This window comes from Stegodyphus dumicola, chromosome 7 (genome assembly GCF_044657685.1).
Source record: "Stegodyphus dumicola isolate Sdum_Otavi_A_Nest chromosome 7, ASM4465768v1".
In the NCBI taxonomy this organism is placed as follows: Eukaryota; Metazoa; Arthropoda; class Arachnida; order Araneae; family Eresidae; genus Stegodyphus; species Stegodyphus dumicola.
The window spans coordinates 35,164,144-35,189,887 of NC_140774.1; the positions used below are offsets into that span (position 1 = coordinate 35,164,144).

General features: G+C 31.7%; 1 protein-coding gene across 1 annotated transcript in view; it reads right to left on the bottom strand.

The window, feature by feature from the left end:
- LOC118188978 (polycystin-1-like protein 1) overlaps window positions 1-25,744 on the bottom strand; it is a 601,848-nt gene that overhangs the window by 356,793 nt on the left and 219,311 nt on the right. Inside the window, exon 5 of the mRNA XM_085820080.1 lies at window positions 435-590. Coding sequence (XP_085676206.1) covers window positions 435-590 — 156 coding nt within the window. The remainder of the gene's footprint in view (window positions 1-434; window positions 591-25,744) is intronic.

A 25,744-nucleotide genomic window follows, 5' to 3' on the forward strand; every position in this document is an offset into this window, starting at 1 on the left:
ATGTTCAACAAAACAAACTCTGCAATAATTTCGTCCATCTTCAGACAAACGGGAATCTTGAGGGCGAATTTAAGATAGGCTGGGCTGAGCTATGGAAGTCGGTAAAGTAGGTGTATTAGAAGTATTTTCAGTTTCTTTTATTAACTTTATTATTTTATTTGGTTTAACAGAAAGTAAATCTATTGTAAGACATTTAGGCAATCATCTGTAAGATGTTTAGAAGCATTTGCTTGGGTTTTAGAAACAAACACAAATGAGCCTCTATCATAACCTCACGAATGAGTGAGAATCGGTATGTTATTATCACAAAGGTAATTCTTGAAAACATATGCATAAATTTCAATTCAAAGTATTCTATTGGACTTTTGACACAGTTTAATCTTATATAAACGTGGTATGTTTGAGAAGATAACAAATAATGGGATCAAACTTACCACCGTTGCTAACAATCACAGTCACAGTTAAATTTCCTTTTGTATCCAAAACATTACTTTGTATCACAGGGGCACTATTATATACAACAGTAACATTACCGCTCGTCTGGAATTTCCATTTATAAAGGAAACCGTCCTTCTCAGTAGGAATAGCACCTGAAATGAGAGATTAGAGACTTTCAGTCAAGGAAACAGAAGGGAAAAGTTTAATCAACATGAATGAAATAATTCAAAAGAAATATATAATTATAATAATCTCTTTTCTGGAAACGTTCTTATATATATTACATATTAAAAAAAATTGTGTGCTAGGTATATAATATAGCGTTAAAAATACTTGACTAATTATAATAATATTGCAAGTCCATAAAAATTGCAAGTTGGATGTAGTACAATTTAGACATACCTTAAATTACATCAGGTAGCTATATTATTACAAATTTAAAAGATATGTTAATGGTCTTAATGGAACATCAAACTGCAAAATTCTGGATATTTTCCAGGCAGAGGAAAACACGACGATAGGTTGACAAGTAATGAACCTGCCCATGAAAACAAAACCCAGCTGGTGGTAGTATAAGACGATATTACACGTTTCATACCATTATCATATTTACATAAATCATGACTTGAAAATAACTGAAGATAATAGTGAATGGGGCCCTTGCAGCAGTACTTGCAGCGTTTTCGATTTGATGGAGAATTGCTTTTTAACTCTTTCAAGACACACGACAAAACCTAGGTCCGCCATCATGACCCAACAACAAAGATACAGTCGGAAAAATCCCATAAACTATAGCAGTATTTGCTGCGAACTCCTTTCTTTCAATGAAACACTCATCAGCTTTGTTCCCGAACACTGCAAGGACCAATATGAAGACTTTTACCAAGTCGAATATCTCAGCTGAAGAAGAGATAAAAGAATAGAATCGGTATTACACTACAAGAAGACAGTATATTAAAAAATATTGGACATTGGGTTTCTTGTAACTTTTCCTTCATGATAGTAGGCTCACTACTTGTCAGCTTCATAGGCAAGCTCACACCTCAGCAACATTTATACAGGTTGGCCAGAAAGTCTCTTTACACGTGCAATTATTTCAGTGTAACTTTAATAACCTTGCTTTCAGAAAGCAAAACGACCTTGCATTCAGAACTGCTTTTTGCAATGTGACTGCCACTTTACTGTATTTAGCACTGCGAGATTTACCTTGGCAAAGCTATATTATACAGCCGGTGTGACAATAAATATCGATTTAATCAAAATAAGCAATCACCAGTATAATCAAACAATGAATTAGAATAGCATTTGAATTAAAAAGAAATCGTACTATATTCATTATACTTTAAAATTTTGTATTGACTGTGAAAGTGCTCTCATTATCTTAATGAACCATTAAAATAAAAATTGCAGAATATAATTAGCCAAATTTATAAAGAAATCATTTAAATCATTTTTTAAAATAATACACTCAGAAGGCACTTTAAAGAGATACTTTCACATTTAAGATAATGGAATGTTCATCATCGTAAAATGGATAAAAATTCAATTACTTACAAATTTTAGCTAGAAATTTGATAATGTAGCGTGGATAATATTCAATATGCGTCTGTTAAATCTTCTAGTTTGTACAATTATTTTTCACAGAATTGCACTCACTACAAAACCTTGCATTTTTTTAACAATGGCAATAATGAAAATAATAATAATAATACCAATTCCATTACATGCAAACACAGAAGTCGGATTAAAAATAGGAACCCAGATAACAAGTTTCATTACGGCAAATGAGATTAATTTAAAATAGTTCTCTCCGGATAATGTTTTTCATTTAAAATTAATTGGATACTTTGTAGAATGCTTTTTCTTAGAAGAATATTTGATGAATTCTAATCCCATAATATTTGTAAAAATTAATATTCTGTGTGGATGTATTTTATAATGTATTACTTCCATTTTAAAATTATCATGACATATTTGTGTTTTTAAATAACAAGCGGTATACTTCGTAGAAAATGAATTCCTCCAAAGGAATGGAATAATTTGTTATGCATTATTATGGCTGCTGTTTTGCTCTTTCATCGTATTGCAAAATTTTCAGATTCTTTGACTTCAGGTGAAATGAGTTAATATATCTCTATCTTATTTAAAATCTGATTAGTAATTTTCACAATTTTGTAAATATGTTTTACTAATAAAACAAACCTACAGAATTAACAAATGTAAAAGTTTTCAAGATATTCACGTATATTTCCGACTCTATTTATATTTCATATTCTTCATCAGTACCAATGGGCGAATAGACATTTTATGATGTTTTATCTGCACGTATTCTTTAGTAACTATTTCATCAATAAAATTTTCATAATGAAATAACATTGAAAATCAACGCTATGAAGATTATACTTAAAGCGGCCTTCACAGCAGGTGGCATATTTGTACCGCCAGGCCTTTTGGTCCTAAATAAATAAAAATTTTATTCATCATTCCCTTTGTAGTGAATTATCTTATACGCACGAATTTAAATCATTTAATACATTTTGTAAAAATTAAGTACTATTTCATTAAGAAATTTAATTATTATTAATTAAAAATTTGTTTTTGAAATATCTGCAACACGTGCAGTGCTGATACTAAGGAGTACCAAAATATTTCTTTCTTTCGGGATGATTTTGTTTTTGAAGGGGGGAATTTTTTTATGTGAAAATATTTTTGAAGGCTATTGCATTGGATCCATGCTCTGTATTTCATTTAGAGAGTCTTGACGAAACTATATTTTTTTAGAGATGTTTAAGGATTTATTCTGTTCTCCACTTGTTTTCTCTGTTCTGCTTGTTTTTGGGTTTGTTTTCAGTTCTGCTGGAATGCTGGTTTTCCCACCACCACCACACACACGGGAGGTTCAAAGTTTTTCTGTTTGTTGTCCGCTTTATTGGGAATGCCTGGGCGTTACTGCATTTAAACATACTTCTCATGGTCTTCAAAAATAAATAAATAAAAAAAAGTTCTTGCTGACAATTAGCTCCTGTAGAAGACTACTTTAAAAAATGAGCAGTATTTTAGATATCATAAAAAATCTAAAATGAACACCACAGGACTTTCTTGTAGGACCAATTAAATATTCTTTTCAGAAGAACAACAAACTGATATTAAATACTGTAAAATATTTACAGCAATAAAAATCAAACTAATTACATATATAAAATGTTATTATATAGATTCTTATATACATTTCGTTATTTGTCAATTTTTTTAAAATTTGACATTGCCAAAATATGAAAAATTTTGTCATTTAAAACATTCTGCAATTGGAAGTATATGATTACAAACAACAACTAAGGAAATAAAGGTCGAGAAAGGACTTTTCATGCGGGCGCAACAAATTCATTATCCGAACAGGCCGCTTAACTATCAACCAGTTCCTTCTTTAAGTTATCATAATATAATGCCCAAGTCTGAGCATAAAAAGTGAGTCTATTTTAAAGTTAATGTCCAAGTTGGACAACAAAATTTACCAGCTATCATCGATACTGGTTCACAGGTAAACGTTATCCCTCAGAATATTTTTAATGGTATTGATACACAAGGTGAATTAATTGAAACTCAATCTAAAAGCAACCTACTTTCTTTATATAATCAGATTTCAGCAATTAAAATTATTAAAATATCACGTAAAATAGGCAAAATCACTTAAGATGTAGTATTTTATGTGGTGAATTCTAATTTAAATTATTTATTATTATCCTCATCTTGTGTTTCACTGTTCAAATTACAATTGGATTTTAATAATTATGAAGTCTACCAGTTTAAACAGCAGGTGAGTAAAAATGTTACATTAGATAAATTTTTTTCAAAATAATTTTGTATATAAAAGTGATATCAGTACTAAAACATCTGGTAAATATTTTGAAAATATCGAAAATTTTGTATGTTGAAGTGATATTAGTATTGAAAAAATCTGGTAATTATTTTGAAAATAGTGAAAATTCTGATGGTAAATTGCAAAAGTTGTTGAATAGTTATAATCATATATTTGCTAAAAATAAATATGATGTTGGTTGTATTAATATTGAACCACGTAGAGTTGTTTTAACTTCTAAAGTAATAATAGCCTATAGACCATATCGAGCCACTCCTAAAGATAATAGTTAAATTAAGAAAGTTAAGTTGTTAAATGCTGGTATAATTAAACCTTCTTATAGTCTCTATGTTGCTCCTGTAACTTTAGCTTTTGCCTCTGTGCCGCTTAGACGCTGTTTCATTATGCTCTGTTTCTATCGCAACAATATCAAAAACGTAACTTTTCTTGAATAGGCATGACTAGACTGCGAAGTGAAGTGTGGTCACAAATAATGGTGTATTGAGAATACGGCAAAGCACACTAGGGCTATCTGTCTAAGGGGAGGGATGCCTTCGTGGAGGACTTTCTAAGGGAAACTGCTCCTCTTATAGTGGTCACAAATAAAAATGGAATTAAAACTGTCTCGACTGCCAAGATTTTTAGATATTAGGAAGTCAACATATTAGCTTACTACGCAATCAAAATTCTTTCTCTTCAATATGGATCTACGATCTATAACATCTAGGTGTTACGACTCTACTCCGTCTCTTTCCTTTCTATTATATATATATATATATATAATTATTTTTATTTCTTTGCAATTAAAATTTTTTAATTAAATTTTAATTTTATGCTTGCTTTATAAGAATAGAGAAAATAAGATAATTTTATAAGAATAGAGAATTTTATATTTGCTTTATACGAATAGAAAATTTTTGTTAAATTCAAATATATATATATATATACATTTGGTATTGCTGATAGTACTAAACAAATAGGTGCACAACTAGATGTTATAGCGGCCCCATATACACAATTTGAACATTTTACATTTAAGCGTTTTTTGAGTTATGTGAGATAAATACATACGTATAGACGTCACAAAAAAGTCCATTTTGAATGTTTTAAATCCATTTTACAATACGTTTTGAAAAAAGAAATCCTTTATTATGTCCGTACGTACAGACTTCACGTAAAAAAAATTGTCTAAATGGATTCGAAAACAGTCAAAATGCATATTTCCGTTGAAATATGATACCTGAAATGTTTCATGATTATAATAATTCCTTTACTTCGTGCAAGGAAGTAATAAAAATCGTTATTGATAATTATCATGGCATTTACTAAGACGATCGCTCTTAGACAGTCAAATATGCAGTAAGGTGAAAATCAAACTGTACAATTTCGCCATAAGACTAAACTACTTTATGTAGTACATAAATAAAATAGTTACCGTTCCGGTTCTCATTTCAGAAGCAAAATAATTTTTGTAGAGAAAAGCATTTAATCATTAACTCGATTTGGTTTGTCCGTTCTTTTGAACACACAGTTTATAGGAAAGGGAACGGAGACTAACTGTTTAGTGTTGTGTAATTATAACGCAGCCTTGCTTCAGATTACAGCTTTCTTTAAATGATTTATATCAGTTCTGTTTATATAAATTTTTTTCATTTATTGTCTCAGTTGTATGATATTCGAAATTATGGAATGGCGCCAAAAGCAGTGAAACATTTTTTTGATATCATGATAATCAATCGCGTTGATTTCAAAGTTGATAGTTCACTGCATTTATATATATGCTCCTTTAAAAAAAATGTCGCAAGTCTTAAGTGATTAATCTTGGAATAAAATGCTTGCAAATAAAGTTTTTTTCCGAACGGCGGGCACAATTTTGTCTTTTGCAGATAAAGATATAACATTTTATGTTTAGGATCATGACTTGAATTTATTGAAAACACTGCTGGCTGTCTCTCTGCAAGGGAATTTCTATGCCTTGAAGGATGAATATTTTAACAAGTTCTGAGTGTTTTTGGAATTAGCAAGCAAAATCTACACCGTAAAATGTTATTTAACTTTGTTTTTGTTTTACACCGAACATCTATTTTTTTTTTTTTTTTTTTTTTTTTTTTGTTTTGAAATGTTATCAACGTACGAGTATTTTAGAAAATTGGCTATAAACTAATTTGATATTCATTTATTTGTATTCTAGAGTATTCACTTCTTAGCTTTAGAATTAGTTTTTAATTTTATTAACATAAATTACATTAATAAATTGATACAACACGAAACAGAAATAGATATTCTTCTATACTAGCACCGCTTGTTATATACTTCTATACCAGAATTTTCACTTCTATACAAACGTCGCTTGTTATATTCTTTAAATCAGCATTTTCACTTCTATATTAGCGCCGTTTGTTATATTTTTTATTAGCATTTTCACTTTTACGCAACATAGTTCTTTAGCAGGTTCCAAGAGCCTTAAATAGGATAAGTTTGTAATAGAAATCGATAATCATCGTCTTAACTTGTTCAATTTTCGTAGATGACCATCTCAGTAGGAAAAAATATCCGAAATCGTGGATGGTCGTTTTAGAGATTCGTTCGTGCATTCAAAAAGTTCGTTATTACGTAGTTTTAGCCGATATTTGAGTCGTTATATTGACAGAAAAATTAATTAATAAAATTAAGTTTATGGAATCCTTCTGGATTTATGGGTCGGCATAATGGGAAGGATTGTCCTATTTTGGTGCGTTCACTGTTATTTCTAAAACCAATGCAGACGTAGGTAAGTTATTTTATGTTTATTAGTTATTTACTGTTTGTTAGACTTAAGTAAGTTATTTAAGTTAACAAACTTAATAATACTACTGTTTCGAGACTAACATCCCATCTGGGTTCACGCGCTTTTGGGCTATTTAATAATAATAATAAAAGAAAAATATTAATTAGATTCTCTAAAACTAATGCAGTGCTAATAGTCAACAATCTACATTCATGTCCATTTCAGCTGTTACAGAATTAAAAAATAGAAAATAACAATAAAATTTCACCACATTTTTAAACTTAAAGATAAAATTTACTGTCTTTACAGCCACATAACTACCCATTACTGAAAGATAGAAATTCACAGCTTTACATAATGAAATTAGAGTTAATTGCTATCACTGTGTCGTTGTCACGGTAGGTAAAGCGCGCCATCTGGCGGGATCAGGTGTAATTGGTCGCTTCTAATTACGCAGGGATGTGTCGCGCTCTGATGCTGGATATACAGACAGCATTTTCTGCAGTTTAATCGCGCCATTTACTCTAACTTCCACTTCGTTCGTGTCGCCCATTTTAAGAAAAGGTAATTCCAAGAGATTAAAACTTAAAGTGACGGGTAGGAAATTTAGAAAAGAGCAATTCATTTAGGTGCAATAGTTTAAAGAGTGCATTGAATGCAATATACTTAAAAGAGTACTTGGCTATACAGAAAGAGAATTGCAAAACTTAGTTTAAGTTTGTGTATGATTATCAATAGATAATTTAAAAATCTCTGATGTTAATGTTTTAATTTCATAACTTTCATTTAAATAGCTTAAACTAGTGATTCTCAATCAGTGCTCAAACTATTTCAGTGATTTTTTGTTCTAAGCATTCTTTCATTATCGCTAGACGATCAATTCTCCTCCTTTCCAAAACTTTAGAAAATGATAAATACCGAAGCTTGAGTAAAAGTAATGTTTTATATTCATAAACTAAATACTCTTAGTTAGATAGTTACATAGATAAGGTTAAATAAAATGCTCACCGCATTCTCCCCAAAACTATGAAATTCTACATCAGGCAGAAATCCCACTCTGGTTGAGGACCCCTGGTTTACAGGATATTATAAATTATAAAATTTATATACTCAGTGTTCATAGAAACAGTTGAACTTTTCAACTATATAACTGAGGGAATATTTATAGAGTTCTTTATTATTCAAATCTCGTTTTCCCCAGAAACCGAAACATTATTTTGAATAAATCAGAATAACCTTCGAAGAGAATTTCTTAATACTTTTAGTTTTAATTCACCAGTTTTGTCCGACACAAATAGAGATTAAAATTTATTGAAAATCAATTAAATTCACATTTTCATTCATGTTATACTATAAAAGTACAATATTCATCGGTGTAACAAAAACTATCACAAACTTCTTCATAACATACGGCAACAAATATTTTTTATAGCAAGTCTCCTACCATTCATGCCAAAACGACCATCCACGAAGTATAATAAATAAAACCATAAATACAATATACGATAAATATAATAAATAAAATAAGTTTGTGACACTAATGGGTCGACTGTAAAGTGTAGAATTGAGTCTCTGCAAATGTTTAACAACAAATACTGTGAGTAAAATAAATAAAATGCTTTTTGACGTCTTGTAATACGTCGACTTCAAAATTTGGAACTTTATGTATGCTAATATTTTTAAAACAAATACTATAAGATATTTCTCTCGCCTTCCTAGCATGCCTTCGTGGTGTAGTGGTCTGCACGCTGGGTGCGTATTTCAGAGGTCCGCGGTTCGATTCCCGGCGAAGGCGTTGCATATTTTTCCTCTTTCCTACTTCAAAATACTACAAAATCCTAATGTCTCTACAATACTACACGGATAAGCATAAGTCGATGGCAAAATTTTGCCATCGACTTATTCTTATCCTTGTAGTATACAAATACTCTACCGAAGTATAATAACTCACGGTCACCAAAAGGATTTGTTAAGGTTTTTCATGCTCTCGCTGTCCTCGCGCAAGCCTGCAAGTTTGCTGTTACACTCACTGCTGCTAACCCATTTTTTTTTTATCATTTTAGCTTTCTTATTAAGCATCATTTTCTTCGCACTTACGCCATATACAATTCAATAGAGAAATTGCAAAAATTTTAAAAGCAGCAGAGCAATACACGTTTAAAGTTCCCGATGCAGTGTTAAATGTTGGCATCATTTTTTTTCTTCAATTTATCACATCAACGTTCAATTTTCTTAATAAGACGGCTTTAGAAAACTTCCTCTTTTTATTTTTAACGTTTTGTGTATGTACTTTATTTATTAAATATCACGTTCTAGGAGCTTACACCCTATAAAATTCGATTCAACAGCAAAATCACAGAATATTTAAAAACGGTATATCTTAAGAATTTTCGATAGACAATCTTGCATGCTGGAAATAAAAATGTTTCATTCCATACAATGTTGCCACTGCTAGTTTTGAAATCTTTGAGTTTGTTAATCAAAAATTCCTTAAAGATTTCCAAAATATGAATAGATAATAAAAAAATTAGAAATTTAAAATTCGGGCTTCCAAGTGCCCATGTTCGGGTGGAGGACTACGTTATTCAAAAGTGGATGGCTCTAGGTACCGTTGTTTTTTCATAAAGCGAGAAACATACATACATTTATGCAGATTCTTCGTTATTTAATTTCTTTAAGTATAACACACGGCAATAATATTTGGTGATACCAATTTGAAAAGTGAATCAACGTTCACAGTGAGTCGACGCAAAATGCCAAAACGAAATTAATAGTCCTTCTGGGCAAACTGCCCCTTTGGACTAAAAATTATTATAACAAAGTAATATTTAGCTTAAATATAAACAACTGCAGTAAAGTTTAAAGAAAGACTCAAGAAGGCTAACATTTTCTAGCATGAAAAAAGCAAAATTTTATTACCGTTGCTACAACATTTTGAAACAATATATGATAAATTCAATAAATTTTATACCCTTTTATACTGTAACTCAATAAATTTTATATTCCACGGGACTATAAATTTCTAGCAAAGATATTAAAGTTTTAAGAACAATATCTACAAATTCTACTTAAAAAGAAATCACAGGGAAGCCACGAAGATGAAAACTCACAATTTCGAAGACATACATATATTGCAAGAAAAGAGTCCCATCTATATCCTTTCCAGTCGTGATGCCAAAGCGAAGCTACTAAAAACTAAATAAAATTTTTTCCTTTAAAAATACTAGACCCTCAAAATTGCCGTCGAATGAAACGCTGCAGGCATCTAGTGCACTTTTTGGAAATCGATCTTCGTAAGTAACGATGCAATTTAAGAAGGAGGGAAAAAAAAGAAACCGACAGAAAAGTTCCGAACAAGGATATTTCTCTTGCATTTTCGTTTGAAATCGTCTGCTTCTGGCGCCATTTTCACTATTCTTTTTTTCCTTCTCTTCGCACTGATTACGTTAGTTTTAAACAGTTAGAGAGTTTTGTGAATATTTATTGAATTGAAGTGAGCTTAAATAAGACACAAAATTCCATAAAATTCTTGGAACAGAATAAGTAAATTGTGCAATGATTGGATAAAAATATTCCGAAATTGTATGTAAATTTACAAAGCAGAGAATGATAGAAAAGAAGTTTCTGTACTGATGTTATATATAAAATTAGAAACATCCTTTTTTTTTCATCTGCAGAAATGCTGCAAATATTGATAATGATTAATTATATATATTATAAATTAAACGCATTTTAAATTACACTATTTAGATTTACTTTAAAAAATAAAGATTTAATTATTAAGAAAGGCATTTATTAGTTAATAAATCGGCCGATTTGTTAAGGAGTTATAGTTTGAAAGCTTGTCGAACAGCAGCTATGTGAAAACAAATTTTTATCCGTCCATGTGGAATGTTAATCTATGACTTTATGATGTGACAAGTCACTTGTTGGTATGGCATGGTAGTGTAACGTGACATAATGCAATGTGATGACCCAATAAATTTCATAAAAATCCGATAAGAACACTTCTGAGGTCAATTTCATGAATATGCATAAATTTTATCTATTTAATCAATTTTAATGCGTTTTTTGATTACAAAAGTGTAATATGGTTATAATAAAATATTTGCTAAATAGATATAAGCAATTCTGGTTACTTGAGATTTCATGCAGCATAAGTTTACTATTGATGATGAGAACATAATTTTGTGTTACCTTTCAAAATACATTAAGTGTTCTAATGATACTGCCGCCAAGTATACACAGCTTTATCAACTATTGAAACTAAATTTTAATAATTGATAAAATTTATTTAATTAAAATACCTTCATTAGATAAGTAGGAATTAAAATTGTTACATAAAGCTTAAAACTGTGAACACTTCAAAAATGTACAGAAATATTAATAATTTTCTTATAATCATTTTCTAATAATTCAGTTTATTTTATTCGATTTAAATTTACAGATGAGAAATAGAGGAGTTTTATTGCAAACGATATACTTAATAATACTAAAGAAGAAATACTTTTATTTTGTTTAAATATTATCAAGCTTATATATTTCAGAAAATGGTACCTTTAATTATTATTAAAATTAATTATTATTAAATTTAATTATTATTAAGTTATTAAAATGTATTCAGATTAATTTTACTAAAATTGCTTTGTTTCGCAGAACTTTTCATATGTTGCATATAAAAAACTGAGCTTTATCTCAGTATGATGACTGGTTAATAAAGGAATCATTGAATGAATTTTAAATGAATGGCATTTTTCATGCTATAGAAGGCGTAGAATTATTGCAGTACATTAGGATAAAAGTATATTGCAATTCCCAAACATTTGGTGGCAACAATTTAAAACACGATTCGAACACAAAAATAATACGGCTAAAAAGTGAGTTCTGAGACTAATAGTACATCTGCTGCTAAAACAAAATCTGATGTGTTACATCACAGGACTTCCTTGTACGTCACATTAAATGATACAGATTTTCTGCTGCATTCCATTTAACCTTGTTTCATCGAATTTCATTAGAGACATAATACTTCGTTCAAATAAGTTCTCACTTTGCATTAAAGCCAAAAATACATAAAAACTCGCAGCATCTTCACTAAAAATTTTAAAATACAGAAAAATCGAAAACGCAAAATACAGTTAAAAACAATTAAATTTTTGCAATTAAAATCAGAGTTTGTACGTTAAAACAAGTAATTCGGTCAACGGAGTAAATTTTGATCACATTGGACAAAAAGGCATTGCAGTTGGCTCACCAGCTAACTTAGTTTATTACTCTACTAAGAATTTCAAATGTAAACAAATGCAGCCTTGTTTAGCCTACAGCCACTTAAACTTTTAAATTGTTAATAATTCTACAACTATTACATGCATATTAACTAAAGGCATAAAATCCTTAAGCGGAAAATAATAAGTTACTTTCAAAGCAAAAAAATGCACAATTTACCAACATATAGCTGACCGAACTGGGTAGCAGAGTGGGTATGTATATATATATATATATATATATATATAGTATATATTGCTGCGGTATATATATATATATATATATAGTATATATTGCTGCGGTTTGGGTTCGAGGAATTGGAGTGATTGACGGCAGCACTTGATGAAGAATCAGACACAATTTATTTAGCCAGTATTACTCAGGACAGCTCCAAAAACACGTTTACAGTCGTCGAAAACATACGTCAAAAACGCTGAAACAATCAGCAACACAGCCTTCAGGCTTTCAGGCTATGACGATGAAGAGAGCATCACGGAAAAGCACTAGAGTACAGCTCCCAACTCGGTTCGGTCGTTCTCAGAACTCAACGTTACACTCGAGACTCTCCACGTTACATCTCGTGATGCACTCGACGATACACTCGATAGCCTCAACGATGCATCATTTCACGGTACACTCTCGCAGTGCACTACGATATACTCGACGACCAACTCGTTAGACGAGGCACGGACTGACTGACTGTTACTCTGCGTGCAGGTTGATTTTATATAGCTTTTAGGCTGCCTTCGAGAGCATTCTGGTCCAAACCGGTAAGAATTCGTTCTGGAAGATTCTCCATCCGTCCATAGTACATCGAAATTTTTCGCCAAATGGGCGATTTCTCGCCAAATATGGCAACCCTGCATACACTTGCCATTTTCTGGCAACCCTAAACCTGCTTAGCGGGGAAGCTATCTTACCGCAGCTGGACATTTCGTAACAATATATAAGTCTAGTACTGCAGACTGAAATAAAAAGAGAGGTACGCAATTACATGTTATAGCAGGTTCATATACAAAATTTCAACGTTCTACGGCTAATCATTTTGGAGTTATGAAAGATACATACGTACGTAATTGCGTGCGTAGAAGAAGTCACGAAGAAATCGCATCTGAATCCATTCTAAATCCATTTTATAATCCGTTTTGGAAAATATGGTCCTGTATTCTGTCCGTACGTACAGACGTCAAGCAAAAAAAAAAAAAAAAAAAAAAAAAAAAAAAAAAATCGGCTAAGTGGATTCGAGAACTCTCAAAATCAATATTTTAGTTGAAATATGATACCCGAGCACTACTTTCTTTACTTCGTACATGGAAATAAAAATGAATGAATAAATATGTGCTTATAATATCCGAAAATTTTGAGACAGTGTTGTTGATTCTTACAACAGTTTTGTAGACTCAAAACACTGAGCTTCTCATTCCTTAGATCGAAAATAATTATAGCACTTTTAACCGCAGAAACACAGCCATACCATTAACACATCGACGTCTTCCCGGCTAGAGCAGATTTACGGAATTATAATTTTAATTCCTCCCCAAACTCTTCCCAGATCACGACCCTCTATCACTTAACGAGATTATGGAAGCTCCCAGTCCCAGCTCCAACCACCGAAGGGGTCGCGACCCAATGTTGCGAAAACACTCATCATCGGAAAGAGAAGAAGTAAGAGGGGGAAAAGCCCTGCATTCCCCCCAACTCTGCTGAAACTAATAAAAAATAAATTTCGGCGGCTTTAACAGCGGACAGCTAAGGATTGGGAAAATGGGAGAAATGGGTTGAGATGGGGGACGGAGGGAAGAATGTTGGGGGGATAGAAATATATATCTGTGCCCGAATAAACCCTCCACGTGGCTTTGAGATGCCCGTATGTTAGAATTAGGTGCCTTCCTGGCGAACTTTACAGCAATTTCTCTTCATAAACGTGTCAGAATGAATCAACGTTGTGCCACGCTGGGGACCAAGGACGCAGATGAAGATAACAAACAAAAATATAAAAAAAGCAAAATAAAAAAAAGAAACTATTTTTTTAAAACCCTTCTACGTTTAGTCGAGAAGTTTCATTTTTATTTATTTTTCTTTAAAATATATATAAATTTAGCGCGGGTTTCAATGCTTTCGCACAAGCACTGGTGTGAGAAAAAATGGTAAAAAATAAAAGATTTTCGGCGCAGAATATGAAAGCAAGACCAGAATACATTTTCTGCTCTGCTCAATTTTTTCTTAGATTTTTATTTTTATTTTTTCACTCACCCACATCTAAATGGAAAGAAGAACTCTTGGATAGGAAATGTCAAAAATATGGAGCATATACATTTCTGAAATTTTTCAGTGAAAATATTTTTTTAGGTTTATTTTTCACACATGGCTAAAGTTTCGCTTCATTTTGTTCTAATGTTCCTGCGTTAAAAATCTATAGAACGTATCTTTCCGAATACGTTTTTTATTTGAATTCACGTGATATCTGAAAGTTTTTGCAGGCTGTTCATAATGAAGACAAATTATTTTCTCATATGCAAATTCCTATCGAATGAGGTATATATTATATGGCACCCTAAAATAGTGGAATGAATTTAATTTCAAAGAAGTTCTGCAGATTTCTTTTGTTTACACTCATAATTTAGAAAATATCTTAAAAAATATTTAAGAATTATTTTTTAAAACTAAAAAATACATATGGACAAAAATATAAGACAAATTCGCTTTTCTTACTTTTTCAAAGAAATGATATTGCTCAGCTGCAAAATCCGTTTTTCATTCTACATAGAAAAACGTTGTTACCAACCGACGACGAATAAAAATTTTTTAAATTATTTATTTTCGATACTATTTGAATCATTGACGCATTAACACACACACTTCGTCATTGACACTTAATAACATTTTGCAACCAGTGTTATCGTATGTGAGATGCTTGATAAATAAAGAAAAGACATTTCTCTAAATGGCCCTGTAATATAGCGATCAGAAAAATTTTCAACTTCTGTGCATTATCGTTTGCAACTAAAATAAAATCGAATGATTACTATGGAATTTTGTACTCATGCGCAAATTCTATGAGTTTTACCATTTTACATTCTAAATGAATTCTGCCATTTTACATTCTAAAATGAAATGCAGAAACAAATGGCAAATCTTTTAAAATCGAAGTCTTTTGTTGAGTGAGCTGTAAATTTTATAAATAGTAACGATTTAGTTTTATGAGCTGGCAACTGTAGATATTATTTTTATTTATATTGAATGAAATAGTTGTACGATTTTTTATACAATATAAAATTTAATACTAAACTTCTTTGAGTTATCACATTGTAATCCGATTTTCAGCACAAAACGTTTTTCGTAAACACTCTAGTTTTATATTTTATTTAGACAAATTAGCTTAAAACTCCTCGACATCACTAATTTTAGAAAGAAGTAAAACACAATTCTAATTACTGCCTCATAGAGTGAAATAACAGCAAAAAAATCGAAGTTCATGAACTTCTCGTACTTTAAATCCTCTGGAATATTTATTACTGAGGTAAATATATTAAACAATTTTGACAGCGTTCAGATTTTAACAGTCGTCTCTGTTTTAAGGTTTAATATTCTTTATTAGCAGAGATTATTAACAGGCATGGCCCAAGTGGAACAGCGAAACATTTTATAGACTATGAGACGAATATGCATTTAGACTAACACGGGAACGTTATACTTAAGAAATATATTAAAAAAAAGTGAAAAAATATGTAATATAATTCTATAAAACTATCTAATGTTTTCAAATAAATATATTCTGAATTAAATGAACTTTTATTTAAATTAATGAGATTAAAATGTTAAAAAAATAATATTTTTTCAGAATTGCATACATTGCTTTTAAAGAGTTTAGTTTGTTAATTAATACCAAATAGATTAAATATGAAAGGATAATATCTTACGTTTCTCCGAATAGCAACAGACTCGAATAAAAAGTAAAACAGCGTAAAATCGTATTTTGAGACTAACAGCTCTTTTGGGCTGAACATTTTAGTGCATGGTATATATATATATGTATATCATAAATCCGGCAAAGGCTCTCTTTGCAAGGACGAAGGCCTTATATCTGACCGCTTGGTACACAGAATATATCGTTGATTATTAAGGCGATTTGAAATTGCATTTTTCAAAACGAACACTTTCTACATATTTGAATAATGTATTTCTAAATTCAAGTTCACGAAATTGAAGAAGAAACATTCACCGCGACACCATCAAGAATGAGTTCAATTTTGTTATAAAAGCAATTTTTAATGAACGCACCATGTATTATTCTCTTATTCTGACGCAAAACTAGGTTTAGAATTAAATATTTTTATAATGCACAGGCATTAATAACAGCACAGGCTTTGCAATGAAAAATGTTCCAGGAAAGACACTGTTTAAAGAGTTTTGCAAATTAAAATAGCCGATAATTTACATAAAATACAAGAAAATTTCTGTATACATGTATTTAACAATGAAGCTCAAAAATATTTTAATGCATTTCAGGCAACTTGCATGAATACAAAAAGCGAAACTTTTAAGAGGAAAAAGTGAAACAAACACAAAAAGTAAATATGTATGATTTATAGGTAAATTAAAGATGGTTCATTAGCCCGTAAATCTTTCAAACGTTCATGAAACTGAAACAAATCGGCATAACGGAGTGCAGCTTGCAAGGAAGTAAGTGCGAAATATGGGATCAAACAAAATTTCAAACTTCACTTTTTCTCCCGACAAGATTATAATAAGTTTAATTAGATTTCATTTGCATAACCATACAATTTCTGCTTCAGTTAGTAAAAAACAATGGAGTTAATATTTATTTATATATGTATTAAAATTAAGTAATAAAATTTTTAAGAAATTTGAAATGATTTAATGACCTTTCAGACAGTTTACATTCTTAAAACTGTGTTTTCTCAGTTTGCAATTTTTCAATGTATCGTTTTACTTAAAGTCCTAAAACTTGTACAGATATGCACTAAATTATTTAATATTTTTACTGCTTATAATTATACTTAATACTTAACAGTTACAAGGATGGGATTTGAAAAATAGTGAAAAGAAAAATTATTGGAAGTGGAAATGTGATTGAGATCATATATTTTAAAATTTTTATATAAAAATGTGCCCTTTATTTTTTCTCAAACTAATTCATAAATTGAATTTATAATCTCAAACTAATCCTTAAAGTTATTAAGAACACTGTAATAAACACAATAAAAATTTGGGCAAAATCATTGAAAACTGTGGAAGAAGGAAGAATTTTTAATTGTTGAATTTTTTCAAAAAAAGTAAAATTAAAAAAAAAAAAAAAACTACCAGCGAAAAAACATTTTTTCCGCTTAAAATCATTTTGTCTTATAAAACCACTTAATATTACTCACAAAAAGTAGATGGACGCTCTTAAATAAAAAAATCATTCAAAAGGTACCAAGTGCCCTTAACATGAGCTATACATTTGTTAACCTTCATCTCAACTATAGGTTAGTGCATTGTTTATGTGACCGTAAGTTAATCTACATGTCGTACATATTTATTAAAATTACTTTATTTTCTTGAAGCTTGTACAGCCAAGGAATAAAAACGATGACTCCAATTTATTAAAGTATACTGGTGGAGTGCTACTAGAGTGCACAGTTGAACTTCATTTTAACATCGGTACTAGAGATAACATGATGTATAATTCATTCAGACTTAGATTTATTGTGCATTTACACACAAAACTGCAGATGACTAATAAGTATAAAATATTTTATTCCGAACTATGTGGCTATAAAAATGATTTATTATATTTTTCTCAAACAAAATTCATGAAAAACAACATAGAACTTTATGACAGATTAAGTGTTACAGACAAAATCAGAACATATACGTCGGTATTTTAAAAATTGGGTCACAAACAGAAAAGTGTTCACTGAAAGGAAAACATAAAAACTTTCAGAATATCACCGACAAAGAAACAGTCAACAGTTATTCAAATATAGCCATGATTTAGTGCATTATAGGACTTGCTAGAGAAATTTCTCCATTTTTACTGATGCCAACGGACGTGAATAAATGTCATTTATTTATAACCGGCATAAAGGAAGCTAAGCGAACAGGGCAGTAACTGAATGATTTATACTTTGCGTGTTTTTTCGGACCTGAAAAATGCTAAAATATATTTCAGAAAATTCTGTTATTTTTATTATTTCGAAAGAATTGAAGTGAAAGTTGGTGTAAGTCACAAGACACAGCGAAAGAAGCGTAAAATAAATATCTTGACCAGTTCTGTAAATAAATTTCCCCTGTGGATTAACTATTTATATGATTTACGCCAGTGGTCTCAAACTCAAATTGCATATGCGCCGAATGCATGATCTAAAAACAACTCACGGGACAGAATTTGCTTTTAACAAAATTAAAATTGCTTACTAATTAGTTAGTAATTGATTGCTCACTAATTCTAATTTTCAGATTGCATTTTAATGTAAATTTTCACGATGTAATTTAATCTTAAAAAGGACTTAAGTTATCATTTACTGAGGACGAATATTTGGGTTAGTCATAATTTCTTATTAGTGATGGGAATCTGCTTTTACTTTGCATGTTTTAATTCTGATAATATTTAGCGAAGTCAAAATTAGCTTATTTCAAGAGTTTCATGATCTCCATTATGGGAAAGGTTGAGCTATGAAAATGCCACCAAATATGGAGAATTGTCCACACTCTAAACTTGCTTTGAAACCTTGCGAACACATGCGTGATCATGGAAATAATAATCCAGTTCCCGAGAAAAACAAAAATTCTCGTAATTTCTTTCCTTTTTTGAAAGCAGGAAGGTATGTGAAAAGTTACATTTAAATATTATAAGCAGTAATTATTAGCACAGCAAATTAAATGATAAGATTAGCTAAACAATAGCATTACACGGACCAGATTTTAGTAGCGGATATAGCTAGCAAACTATCATTTAGCCATTACTGACATATGAACGATGTTTACAGTAAACAGGCATCAAAATTAGAGATAACGTAGAGAGTATGTAGTGTTTAAAAGAGACTGCGCGATTAAATAGCTGTTGAATGGTTGAGTGTGCATCTATGATTATAGTTTAAGAAAGGAATGAGTAAGATACATCTGCAGATTACGACAGGCTTGGTCACGTGACCTTTTTCAAAAACATAAGAGACAAAATTATATATAACTGAAGAAACATTTACTTATGAAAAATACTGAAATTTCACGCATAAATTTTATACAATATGTGCAATCCGATACAAGCACACATTCAATTGTGCTGTACCTGGGCGATACTGGAACAGCCGAAACTAAACCTATGCTTCATGTTACCTGTAACATTAGGAGTAACCGAATTATCCTATTCGGAACAGTTTCGCATAATTGACACCATCCTTTAGAAGAGATATTAGAAGATAAGGCGACTGATTCTTATGTAGAATTAACTCTTCATGAGAAAAAAAAATCGGCTAGCACCGAGTGTTTATTATATTACACTGAAGCGGCATAAAATTACCGATAGAAAGCAACATACAAGTGTGGTGTAGCAACTGCCTTATTTCAGCGAATATGAAAAAGCTGCCCGAGGATATATGCAGCTAGAGCAACATCCCTCTTTAAACAGTTGTAAAAAATAAACTAATGGGTAAAACTTGCAAGTTAATGCGCCGATCGAGGACAAACAATAGGTGGTCGATGCATAGGTAACTTATATTTAGATAGAGTTCGAGCATTGGAGGTTTCTAATTCCTCAGTATCAAGAACACGGCGAAAGTGCATGGATAATGGAAAAAGAAAGGGCAATGGGGTAAATTGCAAGGGACAAGCAGCCTTGAATGATCGATGTCTTCGAAGACTCAACTGTATCGTAAACAGCCAATGGCACCAAAGCATAGCTCAAGTCAGCACTTAACTGAATAAGGGGTTTAGGCAGACAATCAAAAGACAGAATGTGCGATGCTCGCTTCATCGTATGGATTTCAGATCCACGACAGCACCCCTCCTCATTGCACGCTACTCCGCTCTACGTTTTTCTAAGGACCACATAATATCCTGACTGGATCATCGACGGATGTTACTGTTGTTGTCGTATCTGTGATAAAGCATATTCAAATAGTGTCATGGGCGGAGATGAGAGCCCTGATAATGTGCAAGATGTTATCATCGTAGAGGTTCGGTTTCTTAAACAAGACAAACCTCCAATTTTCAGTCATTCATGCAACGATGGTCGGAAAATTAAACTGTGTGCAGCTGTGATTTAAGGTTTAAATCAAGTAACATGTAGTGATAAATTTCGATCCTGACAGCATTACTGTTGTTAGGCTACGAACATGGTACCAGCTTCATGAAGCCATGCATCCAGCGAGCCAAGACAAAATTATACAAGGTCATGCTGGCTGAGTGTTGATCTACGGTGTTTCCTAAATTCAGGGTTTGGAACTTTTGTAATTTTTACCTAATACCGTCAATCAAATGCTATGTGAACCACAGAAAACTTATTCATGTAAGTTTTGTATTTTAATAAAGCAATATAGGCAAACGGAAGATAGTACTGCTGGTGGTGGCACGGCATGCGGCCCGCGATGAGCTTAATGTAGGGTGTGGTGAACCGTAAAGACCCTCGGGGCCCTGTACTGTGCTGGTGTACATGGATAGTTAGTGAACAGGGATAACACTTGAATACCTATTGATAAGCACTTGCTGTATCCCCATTGATATTTGTATCTTAATGCCCTCAACACGTCTAAGTATGTATATCTACTTAACGATTACTTAACACCTTTTCAAGCTTTTCTGCTATCCGGATGCAAATGGTGTACACCAGTACGATAACTGGTTCCTTTCACTGATCTCATTTGTCTGCTGTTTGGTTCAGAAGCATTCTGCTGAATTCTCCCTGCAAAATAGCTATCGAGAAGCCTGGACTCAAATTCCGTTGAAGGCCTATGGAATACTTTTGGAAATGGTCAGATAGTACACTATCAGCCATCATCTACACACATTTATGCAAATTGTCTAAGTAGACATCTCCAAGCTTTCTCGCGCGGGAGCCGTTAACAAGGACAAAGCAGCAGCAATTCTTTGCTAACTAAGCATCCCTAATTCAGTGGCACTTTAGTGTATAGCAGAAAAGATAGGTTGTAAACAATCCATTGCGGCTTATTTGCTGACGGTACTTGCTTCAAACTGAGATTATGAACAGGAAAGCCGACTGTGGTCGCCGAAAACAATCGAATTACATTTTCCCAGACGATTCTATTCCGGGTCAGAAAGGCAAATTGATACTGTATGTTTTGATCCTTATGCCTACTTGCTGTTTCCTAGGTTAGGACATGGTAACAGAACTCACGGATGGTAACGGAATTCTGCTCATGTTAACATAGTCAGGTAACAAACCTCATTCCTTTATATAACCACTGATAATTTTTATAAAAATCTGTATCGTTACCGTAATTAATAAGAAACGTTTCTACAGTCGTATGCTAGATATCGTACATCAATATAAAACACAAATTTCAGCGTCGCCTAGCAATTAGTTACTTCATTTTCGCTATAAATAACCATTTTTTTAAAATTCCCTATCCTTATTTTTACATTCACATATTTTCCTTGGCGAGCAGTATAAGATCAAAGACAAAAGTAAAAACAAAAACTATTAATTCAAAGCAATAATAAACTTAAAACGTTAAAAAACTTAATAACAACATTTCGAGATTTTTTTTTGTTTTTATCGCGAAATGGCTAATAATTCTAGGATACTATAAATAACAATAAAATCATATAACACTTTAAAAATATATGTGCATGTAACAAACAAAAATATTAAATTCTTGTATTTCGTACTAATTGTAATTTAATTAATTTTGTGGGCAAGACTGTTTATTTTTAAAAAGTATTCTTTGTTTTTAAACAAACCCTGCATATCTTATTATTAATATGCTGCTATTTTTGACTAATTAAAATTTCCCTGAAATGGAGGAAGACTCGGAACTTGAGCAGAGCGGTTACGAGTGAAGGAACTTGTGAAACCGTGCTGTAACTATATGATATAACTCACTGTGCTTCTGAGCTAACACTTGGCTCATAAAGCATTCGCGAAGATAGAAGAAATCTGCCACGGAAATGCTTTTCTGTTCGGCCAGCCATCCTTAGGTAGATAAAAATATTTCCTTCCATGTCTATCATTCATCCTTCCCTGTCTATTGCTGAAAATTCGCATTTTACTCTTCTTTCGCCGAACATCACGCGATGAACATTGAATACAGCGCTTCAGAAATAAAAAGAGAAGTTGCCAGTTGTTCCAGAAGAAAATGCACTGAAATAATTTATAAATACAAGCGATGTAGTGGGTTTATTTGCCAGAATGAGAAACATCCACTCGGTAGCATGCATTTCTATAATTTCTATAAATAAGAATGTTATAAAATTTTGCAGATAATTACGAATATTTGTTTTAAATATTCATATAATATAGAATTTAATTTCTTAGAAGTCCTCAGTTTTGTTTTTAGCAGATGATACCGAATATTGGATGATAATCATCGAAAACAAATAAATACATCAATATGTAATTGATAAATTACACATAAATAAGTATTATAAGCACTAAAAAAGGAATCACAAAGTTTACATCACACTTCTTTGATTATTTACAATATACCTTTTTCTTTCTCTCCGTCTTGTGCGCATGAAAATGAAATATTTTGAGTGTCTTTACTTTCAAAAGACCACAGAGCAATACAAATAATGTTTATGTACAGAAATATATGCAGTATATGTATATAAATAGCGATAATAAAACATTCATGCCATTGTTAGATCCTTGTACGAAGTAAAGAAGGATTGTAATACGTCCTTTGTTTTGTACGGCTTTTAATTCGTACAAGGAAGTACTGTAATCGCGAAAAAATTCAGGTATAATATTTCAACAAAAATATCCATTTTGACCACTCCGCAACCTAACCTATCTAAAAGATTTTTTTGCGGGACGTCTGCACGTACATACAAAATAAAGGAACCTTCTTTTCAAAACGAATTGTAAAATGGATTTAAAATGCATTGAAAATAAACTTTTTCCCGACATTTGTTTTTGCAATCGTTGGTCTAGTCATGTACTTCTAATTACAGAAGTGTTTTAAATGACGAAAATATTCATGTTTTGGTAATGTCAAATTTAAAAATAAATTCATTTTCGACAACTAAGAAATCTAACTTTTCTGACTCCCGGTTCCTAAACTTACATTTGGAAACATTTTATACTCATTATGAAAAATAAAATGAAAAATTCGGCAACCGTAAGATAAAAATTGACCGTGATATTTAATTTCAAAATTTTCAGTTTTTTGCGTCATTTTCAACTTGAGTTAAGGAATCGGTTTTAAAAGAATAATTCGAGGCAATAAATTTAAATGAAGCGAAGCAAAAATGTGTATAATTTAATATGCCATACAAGGCAGTCATGTGGTGTCGATGTCAGATTTTTCATAAAAGTACAGCGTAAGAAATGAAACACAGGGCGTGATCGTGCATGCATACTTTCACGCTCGCGGTCGGAATTCTTAGCTGCTAAACATGGTCAAATCATAGCTCACTATATTGTAGTGCAAGTTTTATAACTTATAACGGTTTAAGTCTTTATTCTCAAATAATTTTGAAGCCACGATAAATTTCAGATAGCTGAAATAGTGAATATGTAGACAAAACTACTTGTATCATGTTCAATAATAATTTGGATCCGTATTTTCATTACAGTGTACCAAACTGATGAATATCGTGGCAATGTTTCCTTCGGATGGAAGTGTGAGTTCAACATTTTGCAGTAAGATGGTTTGCCTGGTCAAAGATCAAAGTACTAAAACTCTAGCAGTGAAACACATTAAAGTGAAACACGATGCAGTGTGTGGTGTATTTAATTATGGCAAAGCACACTAGGGCTATCTGCCTAAGGGAATGAAACACGGTGCAAGAGACGATGGACAAGTACATACGGAAGGGGGCAGTTGACGGTGATGCACATAATCAAAAGTCGAAAGCATAGTTTCTTTGGAAAAAGAGATAATCAGCAGCACAGATTCATAAGCGACCAGTGGCTGTATGTATTTAAGCAAGCTCCTGCTTAAGAACTTAAACATGGGAAATAAAAGTGCAGGGAATAGAATGGGCAGTGCTGGCTGTAATGACCAGCTTGATGCTGACAAATCAAAGTATTAGCTTCATTGAGTCACAATGTGAAACAGGTACTGCTGAAGAGCTTTACACACCGGGGTGCACGAAAATTTGAAAAATGTGTGAAAGTTTGTGCTCAGTGGATGTTTTGGAGACTCACTGACCAGCAATGCCAGGAACGATAATACGAAAGGAACTGTCAATTCGAACTGTTCACTTTTCGATAAGATGAATCTAATATAAATTTTGAGCTTCCATCCCGTTCATCGAAGAACAAAGCGGATTAATAAGATGAAGGAAATCCTGTGTGATCAGCCATTCGGTAGTAACGAGGAACTTCATAAAAGGCTGCCTATGTGTGAGACAAGATATTCTAAACAGCAATCTTCTTAAACAAAGGTTTCCAGTAGCCACCCAAAATCGTTTCTGAAGATAGAAATACTTTATCCATTTGAATGAGAATTACCTGTAATATTCATTTATGTATTTCTATAATTAAAATATATTCCGCGACTTTATACGTATCTTATTTCAAATAGATACGTATAAAGTATGTTAAATGACTTAAGTATTTTACCAATAAGTATGTTAAATTACTTGAGTATTTTACCAATAAGTATGTTAAATGACTTAAGTATTTTACCATGCATCATGCTTCCGTTTTAGTAAATTTGTTGCCAGTTTAACAACTTCTGCTCGCATGCTTATTTTTTAAATATATAATACATTTGGTTAGACTACATCCGTAAGGTTCCAGCCCAGTAAAAAATTACGATAAGATCGAAATCGCGATATTTAGAGAAAACTTCTACCGCACCTACATAAGGACCCTTATACTAGAAGCTATTAAAACGATAGTTTAGAATGAATGTCTACGTCCCATTGGTTTTGTGATTGATCAGAAAATAAAATCGATTTCTCACTAATAGTTTCTTCTGCTAAATCCTGGCTAAAGTCTAATTCTAACTTGGAATACTTCCTTCTATAAGAAATTACTGTAGTTTTTATTGATTCACATACGTTGCTAATGAAACCTCGGCTCTGACTTATAACACTAATTTATTTTATACCAAATGTTTAAGCGCAAATTAGCCATGCAAATATCCTTTTTCATTCTTTTCTTATTTGCTTTAATTTTTTGACTGTGTTGCTATAGACTTATTTATTTCAAATGAAAGATAAACGGATCTGTATGAAAATTCAAAACTAGGAAAAAAGCAACCTTTGTCTGGCGTAGATTTGAAATA